At 35.8% G+C, this 13,906-nt stretch overlaps 1 protein-coding gene across 4 annotated transcripts in view; it reads left to right on the forward strand.

The window, feature by feature from the left end:
- The window catches only part of Ash1l (ASH1 like histone lysine methyltransferase), a 174,505-nt gene that overhangs the window by 127,975 nt on the left and 32,624 nt on the right, over positions 1-13,906 (forward strand). For all 4 annotated transcript variants that reach the window (XM_046421554.2, XM_058571916.1, XM_046421555.2 and 1 more), the window contains 3 exons: positions 6,370-6,443; positions 8,197-8,242; positions 8,351-8,459. In XM_046421554.2, the coding sequence (XP_046277510.1) occupies positions 6,370-6,443; positions 8,197-8,242; positions 8,351-8,459 (229 nt within the window). The remainder of the gene's footprint in view (positions 1-6,369; positions 6,444-8,196; positions 8,243-8,350; positions 8,460-13,906) is intronic.

Here is a 13,906-nt window from a genome sequence, read left to right on the forward strand (position 1 = left end):
CAAATGGTGGAACACAGTTTTCTTAATCTTCTAAAAGGCATCTATACTTAACATACTTCATGGTGAAATATTGATGCTTCCTCCTAAGATTGAAAAGAAGGTAAAGATGTCTGCTCTTACTACATGTACTAAGCATTGTCTGGTGTATTAAGTAAAAAAGATGAATTCAAGTTGTAATTATGTGGACAGAAGAAGTGAAACTATTTCCATTCACAAATGACATGATTACTTGTATAGAGAATCCAAAGAGAGCTGCAGAAAAAATACTGTTTGTTGTAACACGAGTAGTAAGAACATGGGAAACATTCAGTATTTTAAAATGATTGTATTCTTACAAAACTGATTTTCTCCTAATATTTGATGCAACAGTCTTGTTACTAAGTGAAAGAAGCCAAGCTGAAAAGTCTGTGTACTGTTTGATTTCGGCTATTATTTGTAACAAAGGTATGATTCTGATGAGGGATGTTTATAATGAGGAAGGCTATGTATGTAGGGGCAGAGGGCATATGAGAAATCTGTGTATCTTATACTCAATTTTGTTGTGAACCTAAAATATAAAGTCCATTTTTTAGAAAATCAGTTGTATTCCTACATACTAAAAGCAAATGGTTGGAAAATGATTTTTTTTTCTTTTTTAAACACTGGGGATTGAACCCAGGGGTCTTCAACCACTGAGCTGTGTTTCTAGTTCTTTTTATTATTTAGTGTGAAACAGACTATCATTAAGTTACCCACATGGCCTCCAATTTGAGATCCTCCTGCCTTAGCCTTCTGAGGAGCTGGGATTGCAGATTGCAGGTATGTACCACCATGCCTGGCAGTTTTTTTTTTGTTTGTTTGTTTGTTTGTTTGTTTTTGTTTTTTTTTTTTTTTTTTTTTTTTTGAACTGGGAATTGAACCCAGAGGCATTTTACCATTGAGTCACTGCCCCAGAACCTTTTTGGTTTTATTTTATTTTGAGGCAGAGTCTTATTAAGATCCTTAAGGCCTCACTGAATTATTGAGGCTAGCCTCCAATTTGTAGTCCAACTGCCTCACCCTCCCTTGGTTTAGCATTCATTTTTAAAAATTACATTTACTTTAACTGTTATTAAGAGTTGATGAGTACATGTTCATTTGGTTTAAAACTCAATAAAGAATGTGAGTCAAAAAATGAAGCTTGGGCTGGGGTCGTAGCTCAGTGGTAGAGCACTTGCCTTGCACATGTGAGGCAATGGATTCAATCCTCAGCACCACATAAAAATAAATAAAGGTATTGTGTCTTTCTGCAACTAAAAAGTTTATTTAAAAAAAAAAAGAAAAGATGGAAGTTTGCTGGATGCAGTGGCGCAAGCCTGTAATCCCAGCAACAGGAGGATCAAAAGTTCAAAGTAAGCCTAAACTACTTAGTGAGGCCCTAAGTAACATAGCAAGATCCTGTCTCAAAAATAAAAACATAGTAATGGCTGGGGATGTGGGTCAATGGTTAAGCACCCCTGGGTTCAATTCCTGGTACAAAAAAAAAAATAAAACTAAAAAGTAAAATAAAAGATGAATTTTGCCAGGTGCAATGTCACATGCCATGATCCCAGCAACTCAGGAGGCTAAGGCAGGATGATCACATGTTCAAAGCTAGCCTCAGCAACTTAGTAAAAATCTGTCTCAAAATAAGAAATAAAAAGGGCTGGGCTGGGGTTGTGGCTCAGTGGTAGTGTGCTCGCCTAGCATGCATGAGGCACTGGGTTCAATTCTCGGCACCATATAAAAATAGAGACAATAAAAGTCCATCAACAACTAAAAAAATAATTTAAGAAAAAAAGGGCTAGGGGTATTGCTCAGTGGTTAAGTGTCCTTGTGTTCAATTCTTGGTACCAGGGAAAAAAAAGGGGACACCTCCTTCCCAAAGATAAAGTTTCACATATACCCTTTCAGACTTTTTCCTATGCACATATAGCTGTTCTTTTTTTTTTCAACCACTTCCTATGAAAGTTTACATTGTTCAGAAAAATGAAGAATTTTTTACAGTGAATACATTATATCCTATCACCTAAATTCTATCACCAATATTTTATGTTATTTGGTTTGTTCTATGTGTATCTATGTATCATCTCTATACATATGTTAGTTTATCTTACTTTTAGATGTACTCTAAATTGCATGCTGACTCTCTGAAAATAGCCTGCATTCTCCCTGAAATGTGTGTTCCTTGCTTTAGCCCAAAATTCTCTCTGTCTTGAGACTGCCCCATTCTCCTTTGAATTTATATCTACTTTAGATAAACCTGTCTGTGCCCATGAAAATACATAAATAAATTACAGACAATATATTCCCTAGGGCTGAGGCTTAGTGGTAGAACACCTGCCTAGCATGTGTGAGGCCTTGGTTTCATTCCCAGCATAGAGTTGAAGAGTGGGGCGGGGTGATATACATATACTCCTGCACACACACACCCTATGTGTTTAACATTCCAGAACCAAATCTCAGTATTGCTTTATAGGTTCATGTTTTGAGGTGAATTTGCCATAAACAAAATACACAAATCTCAATGTGCATTTTCTGCTTTTATAAATGCACTCACCTGTTTAAACCACACCCTTCCCTTTTGTATGTATATATGTACATATGTGTGTATTACATCCGTTTTTAATTTTTCAGTTTGAGACAGAGTCAGTCTCACTAAGTTGCTTGGGACCTTGCCAAATTGCTGGGGCTGACCTCAAATTTGCAATCCTCATTCCTCAGCCAGGTGGGATTACAGGTGTGCACCATCACGCCTGGCTCCAAACCCTTCTCAATAATATACTACCATCACCCCATAAATTTCCTTCATTCCCCTTCCCCATCAGTCTGACCATATCTAGCTATTTAATGTTTTTAGTATTTACAGAAATGAACTTGTGCTATAATGTTCAAAAACTTGGAGACATGTTATATTTTCACATGAATACATAATATACCCCCTTTCATTTTAGTTAACTACATAATGTTACATTATATATATGTGCCAAAATTTTATTTGGGGCTGGGGATATACCTCCTTGGTAGAGTGCTTGCCTTGCATACACAAAGCCCTGTGTTCAGTTCCCAGCACCACAAAAGAAACAATTTTATTTCATCCAGATGTAGTAGCACACACCTATCTATAATACCAGCAGCTTCGGAGGCTGAGGCAGGAGGATCATGAGTTTAAAATCGGCCTCTGCAACTTATCAAGACCCTAAGCAACTCATTGAGAACCCTGTCATTAAATAAAATATGAAAAAGGACTGGGATGTGACTCAGAATTAAGTGCCCCTGGGCTACATCCTCAGTATTTAAAAAAAGAAGAGATAAGTTAATTTTACATTTTTTGCAAATGTTTCTAATGCCTGGCTTAATAGGAGACAGCTAAGTTTTTGAGTGTAAATTTATGAAGAAATCTGATCTTACACACATATTGGAAAACAAGAGGACTATTTCAACACCAAGTACAGATAATTGGATTTTTTTTATACCATACCAAAAGTATAAATGTGATAATTTCTTTAAGGTCAGTTTCAATGTAGAATCTGAAATCACTGAGCTTTTTGTAGTCGGTTACATTAAAATCCATTGGTCTCTAGTAGTTTGGATGGAAGTTTTACCATTCCATGAATTTATCACATTTCATGTTTTTCAGTGAGAAAAAAAATAACTTAATTCACAGGGAACTGTGACACACGCATGCCCTGTCATCTCACCTACTCAGGGAGCTGAGACAGGAGGCTCACAATTTCCAGGCCAGTGTGGGCTAAATTAAAAGACTGTGTCTCAAACTTCAGGACAGGTGTAGCTCAGTGGTACAGCACCCCTGGATTCAATCCCTACTGGCACACAAAGAAAAAGGGGAGGGGAAATCATTGAATTATATATTTCTTTCATTATATATATATATATTCTTGTTTCATCAAATTTTATCTTTGGCAACAAATGTTGTCAGTTTTCCTTTTTTGGTTGTTTGGGATTTGGGGGGGGGTTGTTTGTTGGTTTTGTTTTTGTTTTTATTTGGTTTGGGATGGTTTTTTGAGATACATCTTGCTGAATTGTAGGAGCTGAACTTGAACTTGTGATCCTTCTACCTCAGCCTTCCAAGTATCTGGGATTATAGGCATTTGCCTCCACCACCCAGCTGTCAGTTTTGCTTCTATTTATTCATTTATTTTAGTTATAGATGGACACAATACCCTTTTGGTGGGGTGTGGGTACTGAAATTTGAACTCAGGGGCACTCAGCCTATGAGCTACATTCAAGCCCTCTTTTGTATCTTATTTAGAGATGGGGTCTCGCTTGCATAGTGCTTTGCTTTTGCTGAGGCTGGCTTTGAACTCATGATCCTCCTCCTCAGCATCCTAAGGAATTACAGGTGTGGGCCACTGTACCCCGCTTATTATTCATTTATTTTTTTTAATTTTTTTTTATTTTTTTAGTTGTAGTTGGACACAATATTTTTATTAATTTATTTTTATGTGTTGTTGGGGTTCAAACCCAGGGCCTCACCCGTGTTATGCGAGCACTCTGCCACTGAGCCACTATCCCAGACCCTATTTATTTATTTTTATGTTGTGCTGAGGATCAAACTCAGAGCCTCTCACATGCTAGGTGAGCACCCTACTGCTGAGCCACATCCCCAGCCCCAGTTAATTGTGCTTCTTGAAGTAACAAGGTCACTTTGCTTGATTTCAGTGCACATATTTTAGTGACCATAGTTGTTCTTACAAATAAAAATAGTGTCACTTGAAAACAGCAACCAGTTTTCTAGATATAATGGTGCAAACCTGTAATCTCCCGAGATTCAGGTCAGCCTCAGCAACATAGTGAGACCATGTCTCAAAATAAGGACTATAGTTATAGCTCGGTGGGAAAGCACCCCTGGATTCAATCTTAAGTACCAAAAAATAAATAAATAGGAAAAAGCAATTTGTTTCAAATATTTTTATAAATGCTTCTTCCCTGAAACAGCCATCCTACTTCAGTATGCAATAGGGATATCTTATGCATACTTCCATTGTGCTATGCAGAATGTTGAAAATATTGTGGGTCAAGATTTAGTGTAGTTTTTTCTTTGTCAAGAACATTCTTATATAACTTCACATGTGTATAATATGTCAAAATATAATCTACTTTCATGTAGAACTAATAAGAACAAATGAAAATTTATAAAATTAATAAATAAAAGAACATTCTTAAATGAAGCTGACCTTTTTTTCCCCTCCCATGTATGTGTGGAGAATAATACAGTGACTCCTATTATTTTGTGCCATTGCGTTGATTTACTACAATGCCAGAAGTTTTAACCAATTATTGCTTTTATGCCATCAGTGCAAATTTCAGCACAATGAGAAAGGTATATAATAATAGTATCATTAAAATAGTTTTGACCTTTCGAATCCTCTTGAGTCAGCAGAGCACACTAAGTCTTTCAACAAGAGAGTTAAGTATTCTAGGGGTTAGAGAAGACCAAAGGTCATACACAGTAAAGAAGTTAGAGCTGGAAAAAACTTTTTAAGGTAGAAAGAGAGCTTTGAAATTTGGCCTATAAGTGGTAGTACACGCTTATAATACCAGCTGCTTGAGAGGCTGAGGCAGGAGGATCACAGGTTTTAGAGTCCAGCCTTGGCAATTTATGTAACTCAGTAGTAGAACACCCCCACATTGAAATTCAGGTACTCCCCAAAAATAACAGTATTTCAGTAGGTTGGAAGAAATGTTAACAGGTCATAAGATTACATGAACTCTTGAGTTTTTTAAATAGATTTCCCCTTCTTGTAGTTAAATTTGCACTAAATGTAATAATGGAAAGGAGAGCAGATGCCAGATCTGTATGGTTAATAGTTTTAATTGTCAAATAATTCTTAGTATTAACTTCATAGTGACCTGTGTATTTTAGTAGTAATTTTACTGTCATTTATTTTATAGAAACTACTATAAAATTATAATATATCTTTAGTATATGTCACATGGAGTATAGTTGAAAAAAGCTGAAATTAAAAATTGATGGTAGAGGCAGGGTGTGGTGGTGTACACCTGTGATCCCAGCAGCTAGGAGGCGGAGGCAGGATGATTATGAGTTCAAAGCCAGCCTCAGCAACTTACCAAGGCCCTACACAACTTAGCAAAACCCCGTCTTTAAATAAAAAATAAAAAGGGCTGGGGATGTGGCTCAGTAGTTAAGTGCCCCTGGTTTCAGTCCCTGGTACTCAAAAAAAATAAATAAACAAAATAAAAAAATTGATGGTGGAAAAGTCCATAAATTTTTTTTAATTCTTATTTCTATCGTCAATGCATATTGATATTGTGGTTGCTTGATCCTTTGTATGAGTACATATCAGAATAGGTGTTGAAATTGATAGTTTTTTTGTTTGTTTGTTTCAGGAAAGTATCTAAGACAAAAGAGAATTGACTTCCAGCTTCCTTATGACATCCTATGGCAGTGGAAACACAATCAGGTACAAAGAGCCTGTTTTAACAGATTTCATTCTTAAGTGGTTAGGGGTGGAAGGCATGGAATGCAAGTCTCTTCCTCTGCCCCTTGTTATGTTTTCCTCTTAGGAAATATCAAGAAGTGTCCCTGTGAATGTTAGAGACTAAGAAAAGTAAATTTGCATTCATATTTAATGTGACCTATTTGCCTATATTCATACTGCAAAATAGCAGTAAGTTCCTGCCTCACTAGGCAACCTTCTGTTATTCTTGGCTTTTATTCTGGTAGCAAAGATTTTGTTCTGTAAGAATTCTGTTTGATGCAGGTCTCAGGAGAATACAGATGTATTGCCAGCAGCACTAGGAAATTTCAGGCTTTATTTTGGTTGGCTCCTTCCTATTGATTTGGAATTTATTTTTCACATACAAAAGAGATTCTTCTACCAAAGGAAGCAAGGAAATGTTTAACACTCTTATACTGCCAGAAGTCCTTTAAGTATACTGGTAACTAAAAATGGAAAGGTCCAGTTTTTCTCTACTGCATATCTAATTGAAAAGTTTTCCTTGGTGATTTTTGTATTAAGATATAACTTCCAGGCTCCATATTGAGAAAAAACACTGGAAATAGAAGTACACTTAAAATTAAGTGAACATGCTTTTGAATTTTGCCAAAATACTATCAAAGGTTAACTTCAGAAAACCAAAAGCAGTTGACATTCCCCTCTGCCTTTTCTTCTTGATGTTTGTCTCAACTTTTAACAATGAAAATAGTTCTTTGAACATATGGACAGAAAGATTATGGTGAGATTATTAGAATAGATGAATAAACAGTCCAGTTTACTCCAGGTTGCTATTTGTTTTGTTCTGTCTTCTATAGCAAAGTGCATGCAGGCTTTCTGACTGTCTTCTAGTCATCTTTTCTCCCTGCTCCCGTCTTTCTTGATTTAAATGTGAGGGCTCCATTTTAACTGCCTGCTTTTTCCCATTTAATTTTTAAATTAATTGCCTTCACTAAAATTTTCCTACAATTTCCACTCAAAATAATGGGTAAAAAAACAAAGTACCCATCTTTTTATTTTAATATACCTACCCAAACCATCCAAACAATCCCTATGCACTTTTTTTGGTTTTGATTATTTGTTTCTGTTTTTGGTGCTGGGGATTAAATTCAGGAAATTACACATGCTGTGCATGCACTTTATCTCTATGCTATACTCCTAACCCCTTTCCTTTGTTTTGATGGAGGCAAATAGAATTTTCTATTTTTTATGTCTTTCTTAATTTGTTCTAATTAAGTATACATGACAGCAGAATGCATTTCAATTCATTGTATACAAATGGAGCACAACTTCTCATTTCTCTCTGACTGTCCACGATACAGTCACACTGTTCGTGTAATCGTACTTGTACATAGGGTAATAATATCTGTCTCATTCAACCATTCTTCCCATGCCCAGTAAATAGAATATTAATTTTTCCAAAGGAATAACTTTGGTCTTTAGTGGGATTTTCATGTAATCCTATCCAAAAACATACTGAAGAAACATAATTGAAAATACATTTCTGTAAACTATTTCATGCTTCTGTTTAATCTGGTTCTTACCTTTTATTTTGGGGTAAAAAGTGATCACAGGGAGTTTCCCTCAATTGTATCCAACCCAAAAAGTCTTATAAATATTTTTACATAAGCAGAGTACAGGGATAGTTTCCTATATTTTTAAGGATTGTTTGGCATTTGAAGTAAAATGCTATATCAAGATTTTTCTTTTTTTCTTCTAGCTATACAAAAAGCCAGATGTTCCACTGTATAAAAAAATCCGTTCAAGTGAGTAACTTGAGCTATTTTTCTGCTTCCATACCATCAGTGTTCTTAGCCTGGCACTTGAAAAATTATCTAGTATGTTCACAAACTATTCTTTGCTGTCTTCTCAAGATGTCTACGTTGATGTCAAACCCCTTTCTGGTTATGAGGCTACCACCTGTAACTGTAAGAAGCCAGATGATGACACCAGGAAGGGCTGTGTGGATGACTGCCTCAATAGGTACTGTAACTGATTCCTCTAAACCATAAAGGCTTCAAGGCAGAGAAATGACACTTTCTTTGGAGGTTAAAGTTAAATAGGCTCTTGGATTTCCTCTCAAGAAGTTGTACACAGATTATAAAACTTAATTGATCGGTTGATTATAGTAACAAAAAAAGAGTGAGATTTACAGTCTTGTGCCTGGATTTAAATCTTCTTTAATATTTTGAGACATGGGGAATGTTATTTAAACCCTCTGATAAAAAAATGCCTTCATGTGGTGGATTTTATAAGACTACAGTAAGATAACATTCATAGGTTTATGTGTGACAGTGTTTATAAAGTATTAATAAACGAGGTCTTACCCACTTTCCTAGCTATCAATATATGGTAACAATAAGTTAACATTTATAGGATCATATGAGACAATGTTTATAAAGTATTAATAAACACAGTCTTGGGCGCCTTCCTAGTTATCTATATGTGGTAACAATAATGAGGGAGTAGAGTAGGACAGTGGCACTGAGAGTAAAGAAGAAAGCCATGATATATTTTGGAGGAAAAATGTGCTGATGTACCATTATAAAGGGTATGTACATAATAACTGAGTCATACTGCTAAAGAGATGATAATACTATCCTCAGAGATGGAAAGTGTGGGCTTGACTGATTTGGAGATAAGAATTATTTTATTTGGGACCATTTAGTTTAACATGACATTGAAATTTCAGAATAAAAATAGAGACAAATGAGCTGAGATAGAATTTATTCATTTTGAAATATGCCAGTTTATAATACAAAAAAGAACAGGTGAATTTCGCATCGGTACTTCCTATTCTGGTTAGTTGTCCTAACCAAAATAACTGCTTTCCAGTCTCTAGTCACTTGTCCAGTGAAATAAAGGAATGTGCTTCAGTACCTTCTGCTTTGGTGTAACAGTTGGGAAATTCTTCCTTACTTACATCACTATAGAATAGAAAAGTGTTTAGTGCACTGATTATTTTTCACTCAGAAATTTTAAATGTATACTTTTACATATCACTATGGTCCTTGAGCTCATCACTTTTAAAAACTCTGTTATTATCCATACACTGAAATGCCATAGCTTTCATATGCTATGCTATTGTTGGTCATTTAAGTTATTTCTAATGTTTTACTATTTAAAATGTAACTACTATGAAATTCTTTTGTATAGATTCCCTTTTTTGTAAATCCTTAGGGTATATTCTCCAAAAATTTATGGTATAAAAAATGACTATATGTGTAAGGATTTTATGTATATATATTTTATATACTGTCAGAAGCTTTAATTAAATATCAAGTTAATTTATGATATCACTGACAATATCATAAATATATGCCAAATATATTTGTTTTCTCATAGTCCTACTTGCTTTATGTATTTATGTCTTAATTTATTTTTGGAGATTTAGTGTTTTGAGGGATTAATATTTAGGAATATTATATCCTTAGAGTTATTTAAATATATGTTTCTTTAGATGCTAATATTACTGTATTTTTTCATATATTATTTTATTGTCTGTGAAATTACCATAATATTGATGCAGACTTATTGGTTAGTGCCTTTTTTCCTGACAGTAGTCCTATGAGGTAGGTAATAGTTTTACATTTTCCAGATGAAGTATCTTAGAATTTGGACAGTAAATTACTCCATATTACACAACACTTGAAAGATGGAGACAGAATTTAAATTCATATCAGTTTGACCAAGACTCTTACTGGGCGCAGTGGCACATGCCATTAATCCTAACTGCTCTGAAGGCTGAGGCACTTGGATCACAAGTTTGAAGCCAGCCCCAGCAACTTAGCAAGACCCTCAGCAACTTATTGAGACCCAGTCTCCAAATAAAAATGGGCTGGGAATGTAGCTCAGTAGTAGAATACCTCTCAATCCAATCTCAGACCTACAAAAATGAAAAATATAATTCATTGGGCTAGGTCTGTAGCTCAGTGGCAAAGCGCTTGCCTAGCATGCGTGAGACACTGGGTTCGATCCTCAGCACCACATAAAAATTGACAAATAAAATAAAGGCATTCTGTCCATCTACAACTACAAAAAAAAATAAATATGTGTGTGTGTGTGTCTGTGTGTGTGTCTCATGTTTTTTCCTCTATACTATACTGCTAATTGCACTGAGGGTTGGTTTGTTTTGTTTTTATTTTGTTTCTACCAGTGCTGGGGATTAATCCCAGGGCCTCTCACATACTAGGCAACTGTTCTACAAATGAACTGACCTGTATCCCAGTCTGTTTTTTTTTGGTTGATTGTTTGGATGGTTTGTATGTACTGGGGGTAGAACCCAGGGGTGCCTTACCACTGAGCTACATCCCCAGACCTTTTTATTTTTTTATTTTGAGATAGTTTTGCTGAATTGCTGAGGCTGGCCAAGATTACAGGCATGTACCATTGTACCCAACCCCATCCCTTTTTTTTTTTTTTTTTTTTGTTTAATTCACTTAAAAATTAAATATTTGGATATTTACCTTACAAATTACATTGGTTATTTTATGTTTTTTTTTTTTTTTTTTTTTTTGTAGTTGTAGATGGACAACATACCTTTATTTTATTTATTTTTATGTGGTGCTAAGGATTGAACCCAGTGCCTCACACATGCTAGGCAAGCGCTCTGCCACTGAGTTATACAGCCCCAGCCTTTATGTCATTTTTCTAAGGACAGATATTTATCCTTCACATTGTTGCTTTTCTTCAAAAAGAAAAAAAAAAAAAACACTTCCCTAAGTGAAAAGAGAAAGCAAACCCTTAAATATAATGCTAACAACTGATTTTCATAGAAATGTGATCACTACATTAGCATATATAGAATGAATAACAAAATAATGTGATAAATGCATAAGTATGTGTCGAAAAGTAAAATATATTACTTTTAGCATATTCCTTCTTCATAGATATTAAAGTAACCCTCATAAAGATGCAGCTAAATTACACCAGCTAATATGTATGATGACTTTCCTGTTTTCATATTCAAGGTTCTATAAATATTGGAGAGGGGTTATTAAAGGATCTGTAGGATCTGCCTTTGTATTTCTCAACTGACTCATTTGCAGGTGGTCCAAGAAACACTTTATTCAGGGCTAATTTTTTAAATAATTAGCTAGGCACTGTGGCCCATGCCTTTAATATCAGCTACTTGGGAGGCTAGGGCCGGAGGATCAAAAGTTTAAAGCTAGCCTTGGCATCTTTGCAAGACCCTGTTCTCAAAACAAAAAAATAAGGACTGGGGATGTAGCTCATTGCTAGAATGTCCCTGGGTCCCTCGCTTGGTACTGCAAAAAAATAAAAATAAAATAACTTTTTAATAATTATTTGAAATAAGTACTTAAAAAACTTTTTTAAGTTTTAAAAGTTAGACTTTTTAACATCATGCCTTGGAATTTGTTGTTCCTTTCCACATAAACACCAGATTTAAAACCATGAACCAAGTTTCTATGATTAATGTACATTTGTAAATTAGCTGCGAGTCTACAAACTGCCCCTCTATAATTCCAGCAACTGAGGTGGCTGAGGCAGGAGGATCACAAGTTCAAGGCTAGCCTCAGCATGACCCTGTCTTAAAATAAAAATTAGCCAGGCAGGGGCTGGGGTTGTGGCTCAGTGGTAGAGCGCTTGCCTAGCACATGTAAGGCACTGGGTTCAATTCTCAGCACTGCATAAAAATTAAAAAAAATAAATAAAGTTCCATCAAAACTTAAAAAATATTAAAAACAAAAAAATTACCCAGGCAGGGTGGCACATGTTTGTAATCCCAGCAACTCGGGAGACTGAGGCAGGAAGATGACAAGTTCAGAGCCAGCTCAGTAACTTACTGAAGCCCTAAACAACTTATCAAGACCCTATCTCAAAAAAGGATTTGGAATGTGACTTAGCAGTTAAGTACCCTGAGTTCAATCCTCAGTGCCAAAGAATGAATAAAAGCTGAATGCTTCTGGGAATATAAAAGTATATTGCTACCAGGCACAATGCCATACACCTATAATCCTAGCAATTTGGGAGGTTGAAACAGGAGGTTTGCAAGTTTGAGGCCAGCCTCAACAACTTAGCAAGGCCCTAAGCAACTTAGGGAGACCCTGTCTCAAAATAAAAATAAAAGGGCTGGGCTATGGGTATAGCTCGGTTAGTAGAGTGCCTTCCTCACATGCACAAGGCCCTGGGTTCAATCCTCAGCACCAAAAATAAATAAATAAATAAATAAATAGGCTGGGAATGTGGGTTGGTGGTTAAGCTTGCCTGGGTTCAATCCCCAGTACCAAAAAAAAAAAAAAAATACACACACACACACACACATATATATCCATCCTAGAAAAAAATGCCTCTGGCAGTGGTTACCCTTAAAGTTCACAGATTTTTTTTTTTTTTTAATATTTATTTTTTAGGTGTAGATGGACACAACACAATGCCTTTATTTTTATGTGGTGCCGAGGATCGAACCCGGGTCCCGCCCATGCTAGGTGAGCGCTCTACCACTGAGCCACAATCCCAGCCCTCACAGATCACTTTTTTTTTTTTTTTTTTTTTTTTTTTTGCAGTGCTGGGGATTAAAATAAGGGTGCTTCATCATGGAGTTGCACCCCCAGAACTTTATTTTCTTTAAAGCCATTTTTATATATTTTGTTAATTGTAGATGGACACTATACCTTTATTTTGTTTATTTAGTTTTTTAATACGGTGCTGGGGATCAAACCCTGTGCCTCATGTGTGCTAGGCAAGCGTTACACCACTGAGCCACAACCCCAGCCCATCCCAGACCTTATTTTTCATTGCAAGACAGAATCTTACTAAATTCTAAATTGCTAAGGCTAGCCCTAAACTTGCCATCCTCATCGTGTCTCAGCCTTTAGTGTTGCTGGGATTATAGGCGTGCACCACAATGCCTAGCCCCAGACCTTTTTAAATTTCATTTTGACACAGGATCTTGTTAAATTGTCCAGGTTAGCCTCAAATTTGCAGTCTTCTGCCTAGGTCCCCAAATAGCTGAGATTACAGGTGTGCACCTGACTCAAAGGACCTTTTGCTCCCTTTTAGTTCCTCTCTAAACTTCAGTGTGAAGTGAGTACAGCTTGCTTCCATTTACCCATCTTTGAGAACCTTAAGATCCTTCATTTTTTGTACCACAGATCAAATTCCTTGTCCCAAAAAATAAGAAAGATCATATTCACTCCCTCTCCCATACCTCCCCTACCTCCAAGGCTTATTCAAATCCTGATTAAGAGTGGGAATATTCATTTATTTCAAATGAAAACCCACTTCTAGTCACAGAGAATAATCAGAATCTTTGTAGCTAGTTAAATTGATCACACTAATACATTTCCCAGTGCTATTGAGTTATCTTCGTAATAAGTAGAATTTTTGGCCTAGACTATATGTTGAGGGGAAAAATATTTTCTAGTTTCTCAAAGGCATCACTACCTATGATAATGGCAATTTATATC

This window comes from Marmota monax, unplaced genomic scaffold (assembly GCF_021218885.2).
Source record: "Marmota monax isolate L192 unplaced genomic scaffold, Marmota_monax_Labrador192_F-V1.1 WCK01_AAM20220418_F8-fsc00108, whole genome shotgun sequence".
In the NCBI taxonomy this organism is placed as follows: domain Eukaryota; kingdom Metazoa; phylum Chordata; class Mammalia; order Rodentia; family Sciuridae; genus Marmota; species Marmota monax.